Source organism: Drosophila simulans, chromosome 2R (assembly GCF_016746395.2).
Source record: "Drosophila simulans strain w501 chromosome 2R, Prin_Dsim_3.1, whole genome shotgun sequence".
NCBI lineage: Eukaryota > Metazoa > Arthropoda > Insecta > Diptera > Drosophilidae > Drosophila > Drosophila simulans.
The window spans coordinates 4,784,679-4,806,446 of NC_052521.2; the positions used below are offsets into that span (position 1 = coordinate 4,784,679).

The 21,768-nt window shown below is 46.2% G+C and overlaps 2 protein-coding genes across 2 annotated transcripts; one reads left to right on the forward strand and one right to left on the reverse strand.

Moving 5' to 3' along the window:
• Nucleotides 1-5,827: 5,827 nt before the first annotated feature.
• LOC6733362 (protein sine oculis) lies at nt 5,828-21,013 on the forward strand. The gene is made up of 7 exons (XM_016167581.3): nt 5,828-6,490; nt 10,617-11,089; nt 11,205-11,415; nt 11,529-11,656; nt 12,301-12,405; nt 12,605-12,660; nt 19,873-21,013. Exons 2-7 carry the CDS (start codon nt 10,763-10,765, stop codon nt 20,282-20,284), a joined length of 1,239 nt encoding a protein of 412 aa, XP_016026280.1. The 5' UTR covers nt 5,828-6,490; nt 10,617-10,762; the 3' UTR covers nt 20,285-21,013.
• Nucleotides 14,234-15,004, reverse strand: LOC6733363. The gene is made up of 3 exons (XM_016167352.3): nt 14,852-15,004; nt 14,491-14,795; nt 14,234-14,431 (listed from the first exon to the last, which is right to left on the reverse strand). The coding sequence occupies exons 1-3, from the start codon at nt 14,891-14,893 to the stop codon at nt 14,329-14,331; spliced, it is 450 nt and encodes a 149-aa protein (XP_016026281.1). The 5' UTR covers nt 14,894-15,004; the 3' UTR covers nt 14,234-14,328.
• Nucleotides 21,014-21,768: the final 755 nt, after the last annotated feature.

The window sequence follows — 21,768 nt, forward strand, 5'->3', positions numbered from 1 at the left end:
ATTTCTGAGATACACGTGAGATGAGATACAGAGTATGATGGGTGACTGGAATCTTTTCAGATCGTGTCAACACACGCGATGTCCGAAGATGGGAGTCCCAAAGCCCCAAAGCCAATTGGCCACCCACGAGGAGCAAGGAGGGCGAATGTGGCAGCCCCACCAGATCAGATCTGCAAATTGGACAGGAACCCGCTGCGTCGCGTGCCCCAAGTTCATTTGGCATGCCGCTGACCATGTGAAGATTGTTTTTAAACTGATTAGTTAATAGAAAAATTATTTAAATATGCCCGACCACAGTCCTCGGCCACCAGAAAACAAAGACGCAGCACTGCTCCAGACGTACGTATGCCGAGAGGAAGCAGCAGGCGATGGAGCACGGCAATCACAATCTAATCTCGGCCAGCGATCGGAACGAGATCAGTGAATTCCGCACCATCGGTAAACTTTGGGGGGCTGGCCGCTATTATTTATTGACACTCGAAACCGAGCGGGAAGATGAGCCTCCGCGTCCCGCGAGGAGCATGGGGCGGAGTCCCTCAAGTGGCCAGGATGGTTGGCCAAGGCGTCGCCGCCTGTGACAGCAGATGGTGTCGGCATTCCAGGCACCTTCTCCCTCGACAGTGCCTCCTGACCCCTCTTCTCCGCTCTTCTTCCTAACTCCTCTCTGCACGCGACTCGTCGTTTAGGCCAGGGGAATCCCACTTGGAGGAGCGGAGAACTGGGAGACCCGGATCGGACCGGACCGGACCGCCCGCCTTGCTCCTCGACACTCTACTCGACTGTTTGATTTATGCTCGCGTAATTGTTGGTTTAAACGCTTTTGCACGCTGCCCGTTTGGCAGGGGCAGGGGGTGAGAGGGGTCCGGGGGAGCGGGGTAGCCGACGTTATGACACCCCAGTGAAATGTGAAGCATGTCCAGAGTTGTCGAGCCAACCCGAATTATGTGCAAGAGCAAAGAACTTAGGATAGGTAGGGAACTTAAGATATTTCCTAATTTATATTCTACATTTAAGTTTCTAAAATATTGCAAACTTTTACTTAGGCAAAAGAAGCAGGAAGATGAATCCGTGTGCACAATTAATTTGTTATGGCTTCTCAATAAAATGTTTTTCAACTGCCAATTGTTTTGACTGTTCCACATTGGTCTAATGCCTACTAAACCACATGATCATTAATGGGAAAAACAGATCAGCATTAGCTTCAAAGTACCATTTAGTTATTTTAGTTGAAGTGGCTCGTTTTGAAAAGTAAAAACTGTGTTAAACGTGCCTGCGTGATGCTATCCCTTTTACTTAACAGTTAATATACTTATGATATAAGATAAATGAAATCTGGTTATCATAGTTAAAATGACTTAAAGATTTTTCAGTTCGTTATAGTTTAATATTTGTCAGATAACGATAACATAAAACAAATTAACCCTGAAAGACAAATCCATTTTGTTAATGTTATTTACTACGACAACTCTTACAAACGACAACTCAGAATAAAGCCTGACAACCCAGACAAAAACACCTGACAAAAGCTCAAATCATCGCTCTAGTTAGGAAGTTTCAATCAATTAAATCCAACATTAAGTTGATAAACCAACTTCTAAAACATCATCTCCGACTCTCAAGAGATAACATAAGATCGAATTCGAGTCTAAACTGCAAATAAGAATTAGTTTCTATATAGTTTCAAAGGACTATTCCAATGATGATGATGCCTTACCCATAACTTAAATATTACAACATATCTATAAGAATGTGAAAAGCACAACTTAACAAAACTGGCGCTAAAAGTGACTTTGATTCGATTTCGGTACCACTTGGCAACCCTAATCAGCGCCTATCTCGGCCATAAACATGTGTATCCAGAGTGCTGGCCTTAAGTTTCAGCCCGGCTTCTCACGTCACACCCCCGGGACCACCTTGCAGCTGCTGCATTCGCTTATTTTCGTTCGTTTGTCATCATTTTTTCAATAAATTTCAATTTCCAGGTTGCAGGCCGGGCTCCATGCGAAGAAGAAGAGGAGAAGGAGGAAGGGTGCCTGGAGTGAGTCCGTATCGTGTCCTCCGTATCCAGATCGACCGCCTGTGAAATCCGAAGTGTAAAATTGATTTAAATGGCTCGTGAGTGAAGGAGATAATTTTCAGTTGTCAGATGCTTGTAATATTTATGTGGCAGCGATTATTATCCGCCGTCCACTGCCCGCCCCCGGATCCTCCAACTGGGATCGTTTAAAGTTACCTACGCGTGAAAATTACTTACTTGTCGGCCGCCGCACCTCTCCCTTCTCCCCCCACCCCCCTTCCACATGGCACCCGAGGCGACGCTTAACTCATTTTTAATATGAATAATTGTGGCAAATTACAAGGCAATTGCATGTGGCCATTCCCCCGCCCACCCGCCACCGCGAAGGCGACAGCGAGTGAATGTAAGTCCGTAATTGAATTGGCGGCCAATTATCGGAAGGAGATTGCCCGGCGATCGCCAAGGAACGCGTGAGAGAACTTTTAAATTTCCGGTGGATAGTTGGTGGGCAGTGGTGGTGGCAAGGAATAGCTGCAAGGATTCCCTTTGCACGGGGAACTTGTGGGTTAGATGGGGTCAATGCATGCTATTTTCTAACAAACCAAATCTTTCGAAAGTATGATAGTTTGGAATTCAATTTGACTTGAACATAGTTGGTATCAAGAGACCCATGAGTCATGTGTCATGTAAGTCCCATCCTAAACGTAAAATATTTATTTTCCTTGATATCACCTGAATAAGGCTAATCATGTTCAAAATTTAGATATAAATCAATTTAAGGTAAAAAAGAAAAGAGTAATAGTCGAGTTTTCCGACTATTACCTACATACATCCACATTATGGGTTCGGAAAAGCTTCATTCTAGTTAATCTAGTTAACTGTACTAATAAACGTTAAAACTATAAAATAACTTCAATAAATATAAGTGCGTTTCATTACAACTTAAAACAAAGTATTGCGTTTAGCTTTTATAATATAATATGAGAATAATTGATACTTATTATAGATATAAACAAAAAAATATGGAAATAATAATGGTCTCTTCCCTGTTATTAAATGGTAATAGGTAATAAAATACGAGAAATTAATTGCTCGTCCAAAAAAAAACCAACCACATTGATTTTTTTTAATTTAGGTTAACATGTAAGTATTCCTAAAAATTCACTTAAGGATTTCACCTTGATTTTTATAGATTTCGACCTTGTTACTTTGATTTATTTTATTTATCAGGATGAATGCAACGTAATAATAATGGTTTTCATACAAAGCAACAGAAAATTTGAAATATATATTATCACAGCCTATTTTGATTCCAGATAGTAAAGCAGTATCATCGCCCCAAATTTATGATTAGCCCAGCAAATGAGCAACTAATCCCGACGAACTGAAAGCTAATTACCCACACGTACCACAAAAGGTCTTCGATTCACGCAGTGTCGAGATTTATGGCGCAAAATTAATAATAATTTCAACCGAATTAATAACGGCCAGTGGAGGAGCCTGCTTTATGGCCACTTCCAGATGATTAACAATGTGCGCACGATCCGGCATGGAGGACCATAAAGTTCAACACGATCTGGCTGTTTGTTTACCATTTCTAATAAGCAGCAGTGGTGAACCATAACCCAGCCCGGCTCCTCGGGCGCCTGTAGTCTGGAGTGGGGAGTGAGGAGCACCGGGTCCGGTGGAAGAGTGGAGGAGGAAGAGGAGGAGGAGGCTCATTGTTTGGTCCGCACAGCAGGTATCCGGCGGAGAGTTTAGGGGCGCGTGTGCCAGCCTCGTTATTGTCTTCATTCTTAACACCAATAATGAAGTTCGGAGCATTCGGGTTTTTTAGGGCCCCCCATCAGACAGATGACTTTCTCCATCCCTTTCTCCGCGGAGGCGGGGGTCATCTCGAACCGCAGAACGTGGTGTTGATCGCTGCATTGTTGTTGGGCTGCTTGCCTCGTTTTTCTCATTCATGTTGGACAAGATTTTTATCGCACTTTTTCATTAACATTTTGTGGCATCCCGTATCGCTGCCCCTCCATCCAACTTTGTTTTATGGCCATCTTTATGTGTTCTCTGGTCCCTCTGGCATTCCCAACTGTTGTCGTTGCCGTCTGTCTTTCTAATTCGATTGAAATATGATCTGTTATTATGTAAATTTTACGATTTCCTAATTTTTTAACACTTATTTTGGCTATCGATGACTGTCGAGGCCTGGCGCCAAAACCTTATCGATCGCTGTAAACGATACTGAAATCGCCAGCGGGATGGATCTTCACTTCATCTGATCTGTGTGGGCAGTTGCCTATCTTGATTAGGTGCACCGGCCTGGCGCCCCATTAGTCCATCATCTTTGTAGGGCTTCGATCGAATTTCCCAGCTCCGTTTCCGAATTTGCATTTTGGGTGGTCCTCGATGCGATTTTCATGGCACACGCTGAGATCGAGCTACCGATAAATGGGACAGAATTTTAATAAAGAAGTGCTGAAAATAATACCATTTGCCTAAGCGGTTTTAAAAACAGGTACTTTGATTAATTTCTACAAAATTCACTAAGAAATGTAATACTCTGAGACTTAAATTTACTATTTGTATTAAAAAAGATACTAAGGGATTCTGAACACATCCTAGCTCATGTAAGTAGCTTGAAATTAGATTAGATTCAAGTTAATTTAAGTCATGTATCATGAACAAAGACGGGAAGACGAAAGGAGCCTGTCGAATATTAGTAAATCATTAACATAATTAGTTGGCTTCAATTACCAAATGGCTTCATCTCCTTCGGAATCATTAAATAATACAATGCACACTGCAATAATGCGGAAGGACCATTAGGCGGAGTTAAGCCAAAAGGTGGAGTGAATGAAGATGAGAAAAGGCCAGTAATTGCAATTATACGAGAGATGCAAGGAACAATTGCGGTGAGTAATCCAAACGGCATTGCAGGATGGCAGCTATTGCACCGGGCATCCTTTCAGCCAGGATGAGGAGTTCCTGGGGAGGAGCAGCGATGCAGTCGCAGTCACCTCCGATTTCCGCCTTTCAATATGGCGCCCAATGCGCATGCCTTTTCGCTGGCAAGCGGCTTCGCTGACCAATCAGCACGTTGTTGTTCCTCCAGTGCGCCGGTGTGCGTGAGGGCATCTCCGTGTGTGTGAGTGTGTGCGAACAGGTAAGCCGAGGGGGCGTTCTTTCGGCCAACCTGTTTGTGCGCTCTCTCGCTCTTTCGCACGCTGCCCCTTTCGCAGTGGCTCTCAAACTGTCGTCGGTTGGCCCCGTGGGTCAAATTCAATAGCTACATGTTGAGATGTACAATCTTATTTTTTATATATAAAATTACTTGTCCAATTTTTAACTAAATATGTAAGACACCTATAAATATATAAAGCCATTTTTTAATGTTTTTAAAATACATTGACCTATAACCCAATAATGTAATAAGTCTTACTACGAAGACATAGAATACAAAATATAAGCACTTGTGAAGACAAGACATTAATAAAAACTAAAACGTAGTGAATTCTGAATTATAATTAGCTCATATGTATATGTATAATCATTGACTGTATGTGCAAAGTGGCTTTAAAAAAGTCTGTGAATGTATCTCCCCCTTCATTTGATTCCATTATGTTCCTGTTATGTTTATTGAAAAGTGCCGCACAAAGTGTCGATACATCCCACTGTGCAGTTCACCCCCTTGGTGCTCACTCACTCACACACTCGCACGACCAGTCGGCCATCTCGCTCTGGCGCACGCACACCGCCAGCGGCACCAACCATTTTCTGCCTTTTGTCTCGGCCGTTTTCGGTTCGATTAGGTTTGAGAACCGGAGAGTTCTCAGTTGTTTTCGAGATTCCGTCGCGTGCGGTTCGCTGCCCGATCTCTCCACGTCGCTCGCTCAGTAATCCAGGCCGGATCCGGCGGTCTTTCGACGTCCCGCGCACAAAGTTATATTTAATTTGCGAGTTTCCTGAATGAACGCATCAGTATCGCGCTACGTAAACGCACACGAAGCGAGAGAAAAGCGAGTAGAATTGAGCTAATCAATCCGGGGGCGGCCATTTTTTGTTGGCACTGTCTCAGTGCTGTCGTCGCAGCTTTGCACCCTCAAATTTGCAGGTGCAATTTGTCCGCGTCGCGCAGGACAGCGAAGTTTTCGCGAAAAGTAATTTGCAACACGTGTTCGCACAGTGCGTATGAGCAATATTCGGCGGCAAGCTAGTGTTAGTTAGTGCCCAGTGTGATCGCGACTAAGAGTGTTTGCGTGCACATGGCTTCGATTTGAAGAGTTTTGGCCAAAATGCAAATCGTGGAAAAGCCGCACGGCCTAAATCAGCGCCTTCTTGGCCAACTCTAACATTTGCGGATATAGCACAAGTCGATTTGGAAAGCCAAGCCACAAAGCACAAACCCAAACAAAGAGTAACAAACAAAAACTAACAAACTCGGATACGTATCAACAATAAATAATCAAAATACAGGTGAGCTGCTAGATTCTGTTTCCATGCTGCCGACGGCAAAAGTATACTGTGGAACACTAGAGAACCCATGGCAAAGATATAGTTGCCAAAGTAGGACGGATATTCTTTCACAATAATAAATACGAATGGTATATGGGGGATTAATTTCATATAGGGCACTTCAAAATCATAAAAACCGTTCTTATTAGTTTCTTACTATATAGCAGCAAGCTGTTATTGAATTGGCGTTGATTCATGAAAAAGAAGATTTAATAACTATTATAAATGTCGGGACGATTGCTCCTGGAATATATAGAATATAGAATATTTATATAAATATATTAGATTATATATTAGATTATATAATTTAGATTATATATATTAGATTAATATTAGATTATACATTTCAGTATTGAAATAAATATATACAATCGTTACAGAAAAATAATAATTTCAATAAGGCAATCTTAGCATAAGAAGATATAGATAAGATCATAAAGCATCATTTAATAAAAGCTCTATTAGGGTTAATCGGAACTTATAGTCCTCAGAGAAAGTATCAAGTTCTTTTCCAATCACTTTTGAAGACATAATTTAAAGATATTTTGAGTGCTTTAAATAGCCTTTAAAACGTGTGCAGCGAAACCATTAATGCAGTCCATAAATGTCAAGACGTATCTCTATCCGCTTTCTAATGGATCAATCTATCATCGAAGTCCATAGATTCACAACGTTGGTCCGATTTCAATGAGGAGAGCTGAGAGCCAAAGTGCACTTCGCTTTTTTGGCGGCGTGGCATTGGCGAATTCCAAATGGCCAAAAGCCATCGGAAAACCAACTCGAGGCACTTGAGAACCAATTGTGAGGGAATCGAATCGATGGAAAAAGCACGGGAATTGCATGTTTACTTATATTTGGAAAGGAAACTTGTTTACACACCAAAAGCAAAATTCTGTTGTTTTATTCACCGCTCAATTGCCGACTTCCACGTTTCCAAGTTGGCCTCTCAACGGCCCACCCACCTAAGATGTATTTATTAATTAGAGGAAAAGTATGAGATGGATTTGATCCAAAGGAAAAGTCGTTTCCAGTTGTCATTCATTCATCGCAAAGGCTTTCCTTTCCACCCGTTGGTGCTCGAAACCAACGCACATAGTGTTTATTTATGAAACCATTTGGCTTTATCATTTCGATTCTCGCCACAAAATTTATGAAATTATTAACTATAGCGACTGTTTCGCTGGGAACTTTTGCACTTCGTGCGGGGATGAGTGGGCGTGGACCGACTTTTGTCCGGCTAAATTCGATATTCGCGATATTCGGGGATTGGAAGCGTTAAACGAATTGGCCAACGCGTGTTTGTCGTCAGAAGTCGAATGATTAATTGAGTGCGGAGATGGGAGCAGATGTTGCGTACGGTTCTGGTTGCCTATTTCGGATCATCAAGATACCAGAGCCATGTGGACTCCATCTCGGAAGTGGCCAAATTGACAAATTTGCGCATTCCATTCGCCGAGATTCGGGACTCGGGCAAGTAGATACAGATACAGAAACAGATACAGATACGCAAGTTTGGCCGCAGCAGCTTTGATCATTTTACGCACCGGCGTGCAGAGTCCGCCGTAATTTGGGGACGAGCTCCCCACCGACCAGTGCACTTCAGTTTCATTCAAAGTTTGGCAAATGCGGCGCAGCAAGGCGAAAAGCAGCCGACATGCAGATACAGATACAGATACATTCGGCTGCGGAGGCAGAGGCACATGTGTGTGCAACCCATTAAATTGACAAATTTCATTCATTGCGCCGCGCTCTATTCGATTTCTTTGTGCGTAGCTCCCTCACGCGGCAATTAAACGGAAAATGTTAAAAATAGTATCTGGCGGATAGCAGCGATTGTCTCGGCGCTTACTAATCCCGCCCAGCGGCCAGAAAGCCGTTCGAATTACCCGGAACGGGGGCTGGCCCACAACAGGTTGCTTGGCACACGTCTTCCCAGTCCCCAGTCCCAGTCCCAGTCTCAATCCCATACCCAATCCCATTCCCATTCGATTACATTGTATAAACACAGACGCCGGAGCAGATGATTTCGGTGTTAGCCGCGAGGAACAGGCGCACTGTTTGTGCTTTTTGCGATTGCGATTGCGATGGCACCATGCTCCAAGTCGAGCTGGGTGCTCCTCGAGCTGGGGGGCACTTCACCTGCAGAGTTACCGGAATGCACTGCCTAGGAAAGGGAATCGAATCCATCAACAAGTTGATCGTAAGCTGACTTTGATTACAAACTAATTAGGGGAACAGCCACGGCAGCTCGAACAATTCAATTTGATTAACAGCCCAATAGAGTTAGGTGTCCGCTTTCAGATTTCCAGAGATTCCCCCCCGACACTCGAATTAAAATCTTTTGAAAGTAGGGAGAAGCACAGGGGAATGGAGGGCAAACACGACACAGAAACAGGAACAGAAACCAATAGATAATAAATTACAGAATTTGTAAAATAAATTAAATTAATTTTATTCGAATGCCACAAAAGTCAGGCAGCTACAGGCGCGCGATAAGAGATCTCCCACAAGGCGAACTGAGGAGGCAGCCAAAAGATACAGATAGAATATCTCTCGAGGCCGCTGCTGTCGTAGCTGCTGGTGTTCTTCTTCGTTTTGGGGCATGGACTTCCACTTCCACTTGGGATCGTGCAACGGTACAGGCCCATAAACCCTGGTATGCCAGTATGCCATGGTCCAATGTGGCTGAGGAGCTCAGAATCTAATAGTTTGGCATTATGTCCGATGCATTGTGTCCATCGAATTAGCCACTTGTGAACTGAACTGCTGGAAAACAGATTGAAAATTTATCGCGTATTGCGTTTCACGTTCGCATTTTGCTTGTTTACTTGCGTCAAACATGAAACAGGCCAACGAAAATTGAAAATACAAGCAGCGGAGAAAGAAGAATCGCAGCGAGCTGAAGAAATCGAATCGATGGAAATCTTCGGCGGGCGGCGGCTGCGGGGGATCTGGCTGGCCTAGGCCGATGACTCAAGAGCAGCCAACTTGGCGTTGGTATTTTCGTTACAGCGGCAGCCAGAACGAATCTCTATTTTCTTGTTTCTTATTCCTTGTTTTGTATATATAATCTGGCCGGCACACACGAGAACTGAAACCGAAAGCAGATCCAAGAATATCTCGACTCGATACACGAGAATCTGTGTGCATATAGCCCGATCTTTAGCTTTAGCTTTAGCTGTAGCTGTAGCTTTAGGGGGGCAGCTATCCATAAGCTGATATATCTACATGTATCAGTTTATTCGTACAGATCGATTGCATTGTTTTGAAATGTGAAAACATCGTCTATACCTCATAGATATTCTATCTGGGGGATACGTTCGCGCCTCTCGCTCGCTCCCTCGCGATGGCGGCGGCATGGTCGTCGTCGCCGCCGCCGCTTGGTAATTTTAGAAATATTCTTAGAACCGAATACAGAAATGTGAAATGGGAAATGTGAAATGTGAAATCGGAGGAATACCGAAACACCATGCGCCCCATATACACGTACTATATTGTGTAAAGAGTTTATTTTCGTAAGAGATCTCTTGGTCGGTCGGGTGCGGACAGGTTAGAGAGCTCCCCCCGTGATGGCGATGGCCAGCCGTATTTCCGATTATCGAGCATCGAACATGCCGCATTAATAATTGCCCCCGGACTCGGTTAATCATGTTTGACAACATGGGGTCGGGATCGAGGTTCTGTTTTGATTTCGATATCAATTTGGATTTGAATTTTGAATATGAATATGGCAAACCCATGCAGACGCGCTTGTTTTGTTTGGCATTTGTTCGAATCACTTGCCATTCAATGGTGATTTTCACAGCTTTATGTGTCTCAATTAGAGAGCTGTTTAAATATTAATCGAGCGGGGTAATAAAAAGATGAAAACTAGGGGGCTAATTACTGCGCAGAATGTGGCGCGAGTTTCCCCAAAAATTGGGTGTTGCAATAATGGCTTTTAATGGTTTTAAGCAACAAAGATATAATCTATATAGTAGACAGTTGAATCTTAAGCCTATACACACATTGTTCATATCGTTATCTTTGTATTTTTAATATGCAAACATTAACTTATTGCGATTTTCTATTACTTTTATCATTGCAGCGCTCAAAACACCAAAGATTTAGGAAACTACTAGTTTAGGTTACACCATTCACCAGTTCGACGGAACGTTCCCTTCTGTAACTTGTTGGGGTGTCCTTGCAATCCACCACACCAACATCCAGCCAGGCTCCCAAGTCCCGCAGAAAATGTTACAGCATCCCGCCACAGATTTCTACGACTTGGCCGCTGCCAACGCGGCTGCCGTTCTCACCGCCCGTCACACGCCCCCCTATAGTCCCACCGGTCTCAGCGGATCGGTGGCCCTGCACAACAACAACAATAGCAGCACCAGCAATAACAACAACAGCACCCTGGACATCATGGCGCACAACGGTGGCGGAGCAGGCAGTGGCCTCCATTTGACCAGCGGCAGCAATGGCGGCGGCGGAGTGGTCAGTAGTGGTGGCTCCGGCGGCAGGGAGAACCTGCCCAGCTTCGGCTTCACCCAGGAGCAGGTGGCCTGCGTCTGCGAGGTAACCACAAACTATATGTAATCATAAGTAGAATGTGTGCTTGAATGATGGACCGTAGACTTAGTGAAATATTTAGATGACATTATAATGCATATCCTTACCCGGACACCTTCAGGTTCTCCAGCAGGCGGGCAACATCGAAAGACTGGGCCGCTTCCTCTGGTCGCTGCCACAATGTGATAAGCTGCAGCTGAACGAGTCCGTGCTGAAGGCCAAGGCGGTCGTCGCATTCCACCGGGGACAGTACAAGGAGCTGTACCGCCTGCTCGAGCATCACCACTTCTCGGCCCAGAATCACGCCAAGCTCCAGGCCCTGTGGTTGAAAGGTGAGCCTCCAAGCCCGCGATCCTCCAGCTCGCTGCTCTGCCCAACCCCAAATCTTTGGGGCCAGAAACGCAACCAAACTGACTTCCCCCTCCTTCCTTCTCCACGACTGTAGCGCATTATGTGGAAGCCGAAAAACTGCGCGGAAGACCCTTGGGTGCTGTTGGCAAATATCGTGTTCGCCGTAAATTTCCATTGCCCCGCACCATCTGGGATGGCGAGGAGACGAGCTACTGTTTTAAGGTGAGTTCGGGCCACCAGTTCCACGTCGTCCTGGCCGCTTTCCACTTTAATTGTGGCAAGCGCGGAAATCGTACAAATGCCCGCTCGCCTGTCTGATTGCATGGACTGCCTGATTGCGCTGGGGTGACGCCTTTCGGGCTTATCGGAGGCACATCCTGGACGGGATTCGCATTGTTTGCTCTCCGGCAGGCTTGCAGTTGCCTCAAGTAGCGTGTGGAAATGTGGGCTGAGTCCTAGTTACGCCCCACGAATCATCCAGATTTGACGCAATTTGCAAATAGGAAGAAAGGAGGAATCATTCAGTTGGGTAGTAAACGGAATATCTTTTTGCTTTTTATACAATCTAGGTTTATTATCAAATCTTAAAAATCTTGCAGAACAAAATAAATCCCAAATTAAGATACAGGGGGTGTCAATATGTTCGGAACTGTAGGTTCACAGTTCAAGTTTGTTCGCTTTTAGACATGTTTCTACTAGATACAGAAGATTTATGGATAAGTGCTTCCACTTAACTTGTATTCATATTAGTTACAAGTCAATTTGATACATTGAACAACATTAATGCACCTTAGTTGCATTAAAGAGACTTTAGAATGGACTTATCTCTCTATTTATTGATTAAACTGACACAATTTCATCCGCAGGAGAAATCGCGCTCCGTACTGAGGGACTGGTACTCGCACAATCCGTATCCATCGCCGCGGGAGAAACGCGATCTGGCCGAGGCCACAGGACTGACCACCACGCAGGTGAGTCGATGGCGATGCCAAGCTGCCAAGATGCAAGCGGCTGAAGTGAAATATAAATGTCAAACGCATCTTTTGACAAATTTCAATTGAAATTCCTCGCAGATGCCGTCTTCCACATGTTAATTGCATCCCATTAATCATGGGGCGCAATCTTGCGAGTGCCTACAAATGTATCTAAGCTATTTCTGTGCTTTTACAGGTTTCCAATTGGTTCAAGAACCGACGACAAAGAGACCGAGCTGCCGAACACAAAGAGTGAGTTGCACCAAATCACTAATTACTATAGATCTAAGCTGATTGCCGTCTGATTCACTCACCGGGGGCAACTGAGATATTTTTGGGCGTACTCCAAAGATAGATGGATATATCTGGATTGCTTATATCAGTGTTTCATGAGTATATTTATGCTTTATTTGCGATACATCTGACAAGTGTCAGCGCGTGCAAGGCACGGCAAAAAATAATATATTAATTTGCATTTAAAATTTCAATTACAAAAGCTGACGGCATTTACTTTCAAGGTCGCCGAGTGGGTGGGTGGTGGTCAATGGGGGGCTGGCTAATTAGTGCCAAGGACAACACGCAACTGACACACGACGAGATGTGGTAAATGCCGAGGGAAAGAAAGATAGAGTCGCTGACAAAGTCATTAACATGTTGTTCCAGATTCCAAAATGATCCTATATATTTATTTTATTTGTATTTCTATTTGATTTGTTGATGTTTGCCTTCGGTACCACGCATATCTCCGGCATATGTCTCGCAGGCCTCGTCACTAATTAAAATCCCCAGTCCTTTCACTTCCCTCCACTTCCCTTCCGCCACCCGATTTCCCTGAACATCTGCATTTCCGCTTAAGCAAATAGTTTCGGGCAGTTGAGTTGAGCCACTCCTTTCGGATGTTTCCACTTTGAGGCGGTGGGATGGCGTAGATAGGAGTTCGATTCTCAAACATTAAACATCCTTTGGCCGCCGAGCATCCTTTTGTTTGTCCTGCGATCCGGCTGGAAGTCATGTGAAGTGCAAACAGCCGAGCGAGTGAAAATTCCAATTTCTAATGGAATAGTGGCCATTCCGCCGTCTTTCTAGCCTTTCCAGTTGGGTGGGACGACCATCATTAGCCGGGTCAAATTGACAAAAGTCCCAAACTTTCGCCAGGATAGTTCCATTATGCTAAATGGTATATCACTTACGCTCAGTTTCGCCGCACGAACGGCAGGCGAAAAGCGAGAAATTGTCGTAATAAAAATGGAAATAAAAAATGGTAAAACAGAAATAATGCAAAAAATATTATAAATTGGATGCCGTGGCAACCGCAAGGCACACTAACACACTCGCACACTCGCACACTCGTCGTCGAAAGTATCTCACAGATACACGCCGTTCGTTCTCTGCGATAGTTTGCCGTACTACGGACTGCGTAGCTACATACCTCCTGCTCCTCCTGGAGGTAACCTGATATATGTTTATGGCTGTTGCCTCGATGAGCAACTCAGTGTGCTGCTACTTTAACTTTTTCATATTGTTTCCCCCGCTCTGCCCCTCTCCTTTGCGCTCTTTTCGTTTTCTGTTTTTATTTTTTACTTTTGCATGAGGGTGTGTGTATCTATGTTCCATGCAGCTTTGTGGCAGCCAGCAAACCACAACGGCGCCAAATCTGAATCTAAAGCGGCACTTTGAACGGCCCAGCAACTGGCAAAGTGGTTATTGTTTGCATAGGCACTACCTTCGCTGGGCCAGAAGAGAATGGAGGACAGAGTGCTCAAAGACTAGGTAGCTGGAACCAAACGATCCATCCCATAGACATACCCGTAGACATACACCTTTGTCGGATCACACATGGCTCAACTTTTAATTGGTTAAGTTCTTCGTGTAAAACAGTTCCTCCCAAAGTCCTAAAATTATCCACTCCAAAGGCAGTTACTAAGCCAACTCCTCCTCAAGCAGGACTCGCAAGTAGGGATCGAGGGACTCCGGCTGCTCGCTCAGCTGAAGACGAAGCACAGCGCCATGCGCATATAGTCGACTGTCGAAGATATGGCGGTTATAACGACTCGGTAGCGATCGATGTACATGGACACGAACAGGAGATACTTCCTGTTGGTCACCTCGAAGTGCCACAGCCTGGCGGCGGCGCCCAGGAGGTCCCACTTCTCGGGCGTCTCCAGTCCGAAGTGCTCCTCCGCCGCGTACTGGAATATGCCGTAGTAGGAGAGCAGGACGAGCAGCGGGTAGAGCATCGGAATCATGATGAAGAAGATCAGCACCCAGCTGTAGATGAACTTCAGGAGCGTCGGAAAGGGCAGTGGTTGCATCCAGGTGTCGAACAGGTGCTCGACCAGCGGCTGCATGTAGTACACCAGCTTCCCGGGCTTGGACACGCTCCTCCACTGAAAGGATTGGGAATAGTGTCGCATGCCGATGCATTATTACGTTCTGAGCTCACCAGCTTGCGCTTGTGGAACGCCTTGTTCCAGGTCTTGTGCATATTTTTCTACGAAGAATTTTGAAAATTTCGAATTGAGTTGAAGGGCACTGCTTACTGGGAGATCGAAAATACGGCCAATAACAATATCGGGTTTCCGTCGCATTGATTAATGCAAAGTTGGGTGAAAAGTTTTGAAGAACTAACCCAAACAATCTAGCCGTAATCCGATATTTTCCTATCAACTTTCCAACTTTTACAATAGCATTCTGGCATTCTGGGACTTTCGGCTGCATAAATATCCGATTAATGACCCAAGGTTGAAAGGTAGCATAAGCCAAATGCCAAACTTTCGTAGAAAATACATGAAAAGATACTTTTTGCAAATCGAATATGTCATAAGGATGTACAAATTAATAAATATTATACTTTTTCAACACTGTCCTAACCTTAAATCCAATATAGATCACAGAAATTTCATCGAAATACTTGGGATTACAAGATATCATCCATATTTCCAAACCGTCTATCAGAATAGCGATCCTTTAAGCAATGATTTAATATCTAACCCCAGACCGAGATGCTCCTTTGCTGTTTCAAGGAATCCTTCTTGTAAAAGAGAAGAATTCAGGGACCATTTGATTGATCTGCCTGGCATTATGAGCCATTTCTCCGGGAATCCAGTACCTTGAGCGTTCTTCCCTCCCTCTCTGTTGCACACAGACAGTCCCAGTTGCAGACGAGCTTCCCCTGCCCCTGCTTCTCCATGTATGTACTCACCACCGAGGCGACCCAGTCCGAGTTCCACTTCCAGTTCCAGTCCCAAGTCCATCCCACTCCCCTTCCCTTGCCCTTACCCCTGCCCCTGCCCACCGAATCCGCATCTCCCCCAGACATCGTCATCATTTTGCGTTCGTCGAATGCCACGGTTGGCTGGAGGGTAGCTGGCCAGGGTATCGGGTTACCACAAAATGTGCGTGTGTTCTTTATTCGTTCGCCCTGACAACCCCGCACTCCCCGCTGCCCGCCGCCCGTTCCTCGCTCCAATCCCCGCCAGCACGTTATTCATTTTTATTCGTTTTATTGTACATTCTGTTTTTATTATTATGTATTTTGCGCTTTTGCCCGTCGGAGGGTCTGTTCTCTTCTCTGCTCTTCGCCTTTGTGTTTGTGTGCTCAGTTCCCCAGTTCGGTTCCCGTTCCCAATCTCGCTGCTGTCCCAGTTCATGCCCGCTCCCTCTCCCTCGTCCGATCCGTGCTCCGATGGCGTTGATAATGATGTTGTTGGTGATGATGGACCGGCTGGTGGTACGGAATCGCCCGGAGGCGCTTGCCATCCGCACTGACAACCGCTCATCGCGCTTTTCCGGGAGTGGGTGTCAAGTGTACACTCTCTTGACAATAATTAGATCTCATCTGGTGCAAACGAGGAGTGTGGAAAGCTCCCGAAAATGAAGAACTTTTATTGCATTACTCAAAAAGGATGATTGTTTATTTACATTAATATCATTACTAAAAGCTATAGAAAATGAAATTAGTATTGTGGTGGTGCAATTTCGATACATTACTTTATTCGTATTACCTGAAAAAGGAACTTCAATTAAAGTTCAGGTGTACTCAGTACCAATTCCTTTGTTAAATCTTTGCGTATCCAAGGGGTTGAGTTACAATAGTTGAAAATCTATAAAACAAATATTTGTTTCTTTATGGTGCTTAGCTGCTCATTCGACTTGACCTGAGCAATTGCTTTCCTGGGGCTTCCTCTAGGTGCTCCCACGAAAAGTCTGTAAACCTCAAAGTGCTGAAAAGACTTGGGGATTACATAAAAGTTGGCTTGCCATCGGCGGGGGGCCTGGGGACGCGATTAGCTCTCCTCGGGAACCAGCCGATTTACCTCGGGCCGGGCAATTAAAAGGCCACAAAATTATAAGAAACTGTCAAAACAATTCTCGGCCAGCATAAAATGCTCCACACGCCACACAGGCTACGTACTACTTTCCACCTTCGAGTTTCGGGATCTTCGGCGGAGCGATAATAAAATATCTTATAACGATGACAGCGCTCGGCTCGGACTTTGGGTTAATCTTTGGGATCTTACATAGTTGTAGACAATGCCCAACAATAACCAGCCAGACGTCGGCTAGACGAGCAGGAGAACCCCAAGCCCCAGCCGGTCCAAGTTCCCCATCCTCGCGAGCGTTTTCGAGTGTCAGAGGGTCGCCACGAACATTAACAACAGCCACACACATGCGTAAATTAAATGATAATTTATGATCAACACCTTTTCAGATTCCACTTATGGATCGCCGTTGCCCGTTTAGTTGGGTGTCCTGCTGAGCACACGTCCCGAGATTTGTGTACCGATCGCGCAATGCGATAACTCAACCTGTTCCTTGGCCCTGCCGATCCTCCCGATCTTCCCGATCTGCCCGTATCTCTCCATATCCCCATCTCAGCGATCTTGCAGAGGCTCAGGGCCTCTTGTTTGTTTGTTTTTTTTAAGGATTTATTGGCTTATAATTTTTATTAGCAACGGAATTCCTTGGAATCCCCAGTCCTCTTCTCCACTCGTTCGTGTGAAAGTTGGTTGGGGTTATGTCATGGGCCATCCTCAGTTCTTCTATTTTCCCAATCAATTGACCTCAAATCGATACGAAAGATGTCTTGCCAAAATGGTAAATACCTTTATAGACCAACTCACTCACGTGGCAAACTCGTTTGTGGACCAACCCACCGGCTCACCCCTCACCGATTCCGTTTCCAGTTAAACATAATCCGATCATGCATTATTACCAAGCTAATGAATCTGCTTAAGACAGAGCCCGGCTACAAAAAACCAATTGGGCAAACAAGTAAAAATTAATTCCCCCTCACTGGGCACAACTCTGGACCCAAAAAATGACAAAGAGTGCGGGAAAGAAAAGCCGGAGGAACCTTCAGCCAAAGGGACCACACACGCGGACGGAGACCCAAAACCTGCTGTTCCTCAGCGGTTGCCATTCCATTTTGTTATAAACTATATGCGACACTCACTCCTGGCCCAGGAATTGTCCTTGAGACTCGCTGCTCCCGTTCGGTGCCCAGGAAAACCAAACTGGACCGAGCCGAGGCATTTTTGTGTGTTTATAATGCAATCACTGGAAATGCGGACAGGGATGTGGATGGGACGGGACAAGAGTGGGCGCTGTCCGTCTGTATGTGTTAATAAGTGTTGCAGAGCCGGCAGAGATGGGGGGCAGAACTACGAAACTCTGGTAACTCGATATCATTGTTTATATGCTTCTGCTGCCCTTTGTTTGCTCCCCACTTTTCGCTCTGGGATGGGCCATTCCTCATGTTTGCTGTGCTTAGGCCATCGATTTTTGCCTCGAACGGAACGGAACGAAGCGGATCGGAACGAGCGTCACTTTAATGTCCACCAACTCGCGAACTCGTTTTCGGAAAATTGGGGAAGTAGGGAGCAGTGTCCATCACATGTCACATGGTCTTGCGCCCACCTCCTCCTCCGCTGCGCCTCCGATCGCTGGAGCAAGTTCAAGTTCATGCAAACGCTGCAAGAAGTAATGGCATGCCATCGCCGTTGGTGGCTGCCACTCGGTGGATACAATCTACAATTACACGATTGCCGATATCGTACAGCTGCGCCGTATGTGGGCTCCTCCTCCTGCTGCTCCTCCTACTCCTGCTCCTCCTACTGCAGCTCCCCCGCTCGGAATCGTGGATTGGGGATCGGGAATGGGGAATCAGAAATCAGGAATCGGAATCCGCGGCAGCTGGGGAAGTGGTGTATCTGCCGGCCAGCAGATCGGTCCTGTCCTGCCCTCCGTCTCTGTCCCATTGCCCGCCAGATCGAAAATTTGTCGAGTGTGCGCTTAAATGTTTCGCATTGCCCCGAACGATCCTCGTTCCCCCTTCCCTCCAATAACAATACCCTCGATGGGGATTGCTTCGCTGACCAAGTGGATTTGTCGATAATACCTTTAATTCGACATGTGTTTAGTGGCCAAGTGTCTCTTTATCCATTAAAGACTTTTAAACATTAGATCTAATTGGAATGGCTTTAAATGGGTACTAAGACATCATATAATATCTTATATACTATTAAGTATGTAAGAGGTATCGTTATCAGTAGGGTATTCAAAGTTTGGTGGGCCCAATCCTCGAGGTGCCCCATGTTGTTTGCTGATGTTGCTCGTGGCTGTCATCAATTTCTTCGCAAACTGGTTCCGCGATGCGGCTGCTGATAACCGATTACTGATTGTGCTCGGCCATGCAATTGGCGACAAGATTAACACTTTGCCGATGATTGCCGGCGGAGTGGGTGGGGTTGGGGGAGTGGGATTGGCATTTGCTCGAGTTTCGGTCTTGTTATGGCCTGGTATTAGCCATTAGTGCAGGGGGCAGGAGTCACATTAACCCCAAAGTGGCGTTCGAATGAATCAGCCACAAACAATAAAAGTCAGCTACTTAAGCTGGAAGGGGGAGGGGTGTGCAGCACTCGCACCCACTTGAAGCGAACCCCTGGAAATGTGGAAAGTCATCCTGGGACTGAAATCAGATGCTTCATATCCGAATGCCCCGGGGAGTGCATGCCGTCCCCCTGCCACCGGCCAGCCATCTCGCTTCCTCATCTCGCTTGCTCCTCACTCCATTCGGATTCCCTGAGGCGACACCTCAACGGCGAACATGATACCATTTATAGAAACGCGAGCGGCAGACGATTTCCTTCCGGAATTCGTTTCAATTGCTATGCCTGCGCCCCTGTCATTTGTCATTTGTTTATAAATAAATTATGCACTGGAGTGCGTTTGTGTGTTGACAGCACTAAATTAGTTGCAGCAATTGACACATTTTAGCGTAAGCGATGCTGACATCCAAAAACCATATGCCACGGGTCACGTCTTCAGCCGGCGGAGCAGAGGGTTAAAACGATTATTTCTCTTCGATATAAGGAATAGATGGGACCTATTAATACTAGTTGTAGTAGTATACTAGTAGTAATAACCTCTGCTAACCACGCAACCTGTCCATCTCCATTGCAGCGGCTCCACGGACAAGCAGCACCTTGACTCCTCCAGCGACTCCGAGATGGAGGGCAGCATGTTGCCCAGCCAGGGTGCGCAGCACCAGCAGCAGCAACAGCAGCAGCACTCGCCCGGCAACAGCAGCGGCAACAACAACGGCCTGCACCAGCAGCAGCTGCAGCACGTCGCCGCCGAGCAGGGCCTGCAGCACCATCCGCACCAGCCACATCCCGCCAGCAACATCGCCAGTGTCGCCGCCACCAAGAGCAGTGGCGGCGGCGGTGGCGGAGGAGGCGTGAGTGCGGCGGCCGCTGCCCAAATGCAAATGCCCCCACTGACCGCCGCCGTGGCCTATTCGCACCTGCACAGCGTGATGGGCGCCATGCCCATGACCGCCATGTACGACATGGGCGAGTACCAGCACTTATGATTCTAGTTGGAGGCGGCCGCTGCCGCCGGCGGCACTGGCGGGGTCAGCGGCGGGGTCAGTGGCGGCAGCAGCGGCAGCTTGAGCGGCAGCAACATCGCCTTGCAGCAGCGACAGCGCCACCAGCAGCAGCAGCAGTGCGAGAGCTTCTACTTCTGAGGTGGTGGGTGGCCACCAAGCAATATTGCCGGACTCCTTCGGCACAGCAGCACAAACTTTACATATCGCCCGATTGCTGAAAGGCTGTCATGACTGGATATTCAGCTTCCAAATGCTTGGCAAGTGGATTCTAGCTGGCGATCCGATGGAGCACTACATGGCTCGGGAAACCATATCAAACCGCAGTGGCAATTGGGTCAACCCAGGTATCGGACATGACAGTATTTTAGCCAATTGCCGATATGCCATCATAGCCCCACACTTTCCGGATAACTTGGCATTTCCGCAACCAGAGATAGAGATATATAGCATTGGAGCTGCAGCACAATCTCCTGGAAGGATTCCAGGGGGCAACTATGAACTTTCAACTATGACTTCTGCATCGATCTGTGTAAATAGCTAGGCTTTAGTTTTTAGTGCGGTTGGGAGGCCGACCGAAATGCAAATCAAATCGAAACGTGCAAAAATTAAATGTAAACCTACGTACATGCATAAATTATACACTTTTAATTGTAGCCCCTAGTAATTCTATTTTTGTTAAAAATAAATTCTATTAAATTATTTTCAAATGCACTTCCCCTCGATGATGTCATTAATTCTATATGCTTTGGTACTTGAGAAACTCCTGGTAAGTTATAAATTTAAAATATAATTTAAAAACCATACTAAATCAGCAGAATGTAATTTTCAACATCGAAATGGTTCCTAACCATTTCCTCATCGAATTAGTGTTTCCTTGATCACTTAGGCAATGTATCTTTAACGAAAACAGGGCAAGACGCTCATGAGATACATTTTCCCACGCCTTCCCTGCGATCAGTACCTGTGGAATTAGCATTAGCATTGGCTGACCACAACAATGCGAGTGGGCCGAGGGTCGTGGGCAGGATGACAGCACTAATCCGCGGCGACAGGTAAGCCTGCCCGTGCTAATGGCCATGTCTAATGGACGGCGTCGGCGCGTGAGTTACTCTCCGTCCGGCGACCCACACGCGTCCTGCCCCTTCCAGGATTCGGGATTCTGGACTCAGGCGCGCCGTGTCGCGTCCCGAGTAATGAGTGCTTCGGTGGCCAGGATCGAACAGCTCCTGGCAACGGGGCGGTGCCTGGCAACCCCGGAGATTGCGCAAGGTTGCCCCAAGGGGTGGATGCTGTCTGACTGGCTGACTGGCTTGCTGGAGGAGGGCGGCTGCTCTTTGATTTGTTTATTGATACTGTAGTTACACTCCGCAGACGTCACCACCCCCATTATCCTGCGGATTCTGGGGTTGCCAGGCGGAGGAGGAGGACGTTGCACACGTGTCTGGGCGAGATTGATGGCACGTCTC

Coding starts and splice junctions, on each gene's coding strand:
- LOC6733362 (XM_016167581.3), top strand. CDS start 10,763: ATGTTACAGCATCCCGCCACAGATTTCTACGACTTGGCCGCTGCCAAC. Junction 11,090..11,204: donor AGGTGGCCTGCGTCTGCGAG/GTAACCACAAAC, acceptor GGACACCTTCAG/GTTCTCCAGCAGGCGGGCAA. Junction 11,657..12,300: donor AGACGAGCTACTGTTTTAAG/GTGAGTTCGGGC, acceptor TTTCATCCGCAG/GAGAAATCGCGCTCCGTACT.
- LOC6733363 (XM_016167352.3), bottom strand. CDS start 14,893: ATGCACAAGACCTGGAACAAGGCGTTCCACAAGCGCAAGCTG. Junction 14,796..14,851: donor CGTTCCACAAGCGCAAGCTG/GTGAGCTCAGAA, acceptor CAATCCTTTCAG/TGGAGGAGCGTGTCCAAGCC. Junction 14,432..14,490: donor ACCAACAGGAAGTATCTCCT/GTTCGTGTCCAT, acceptor TATCTTCGACAG/TCGACTATATGCGCATGGCG.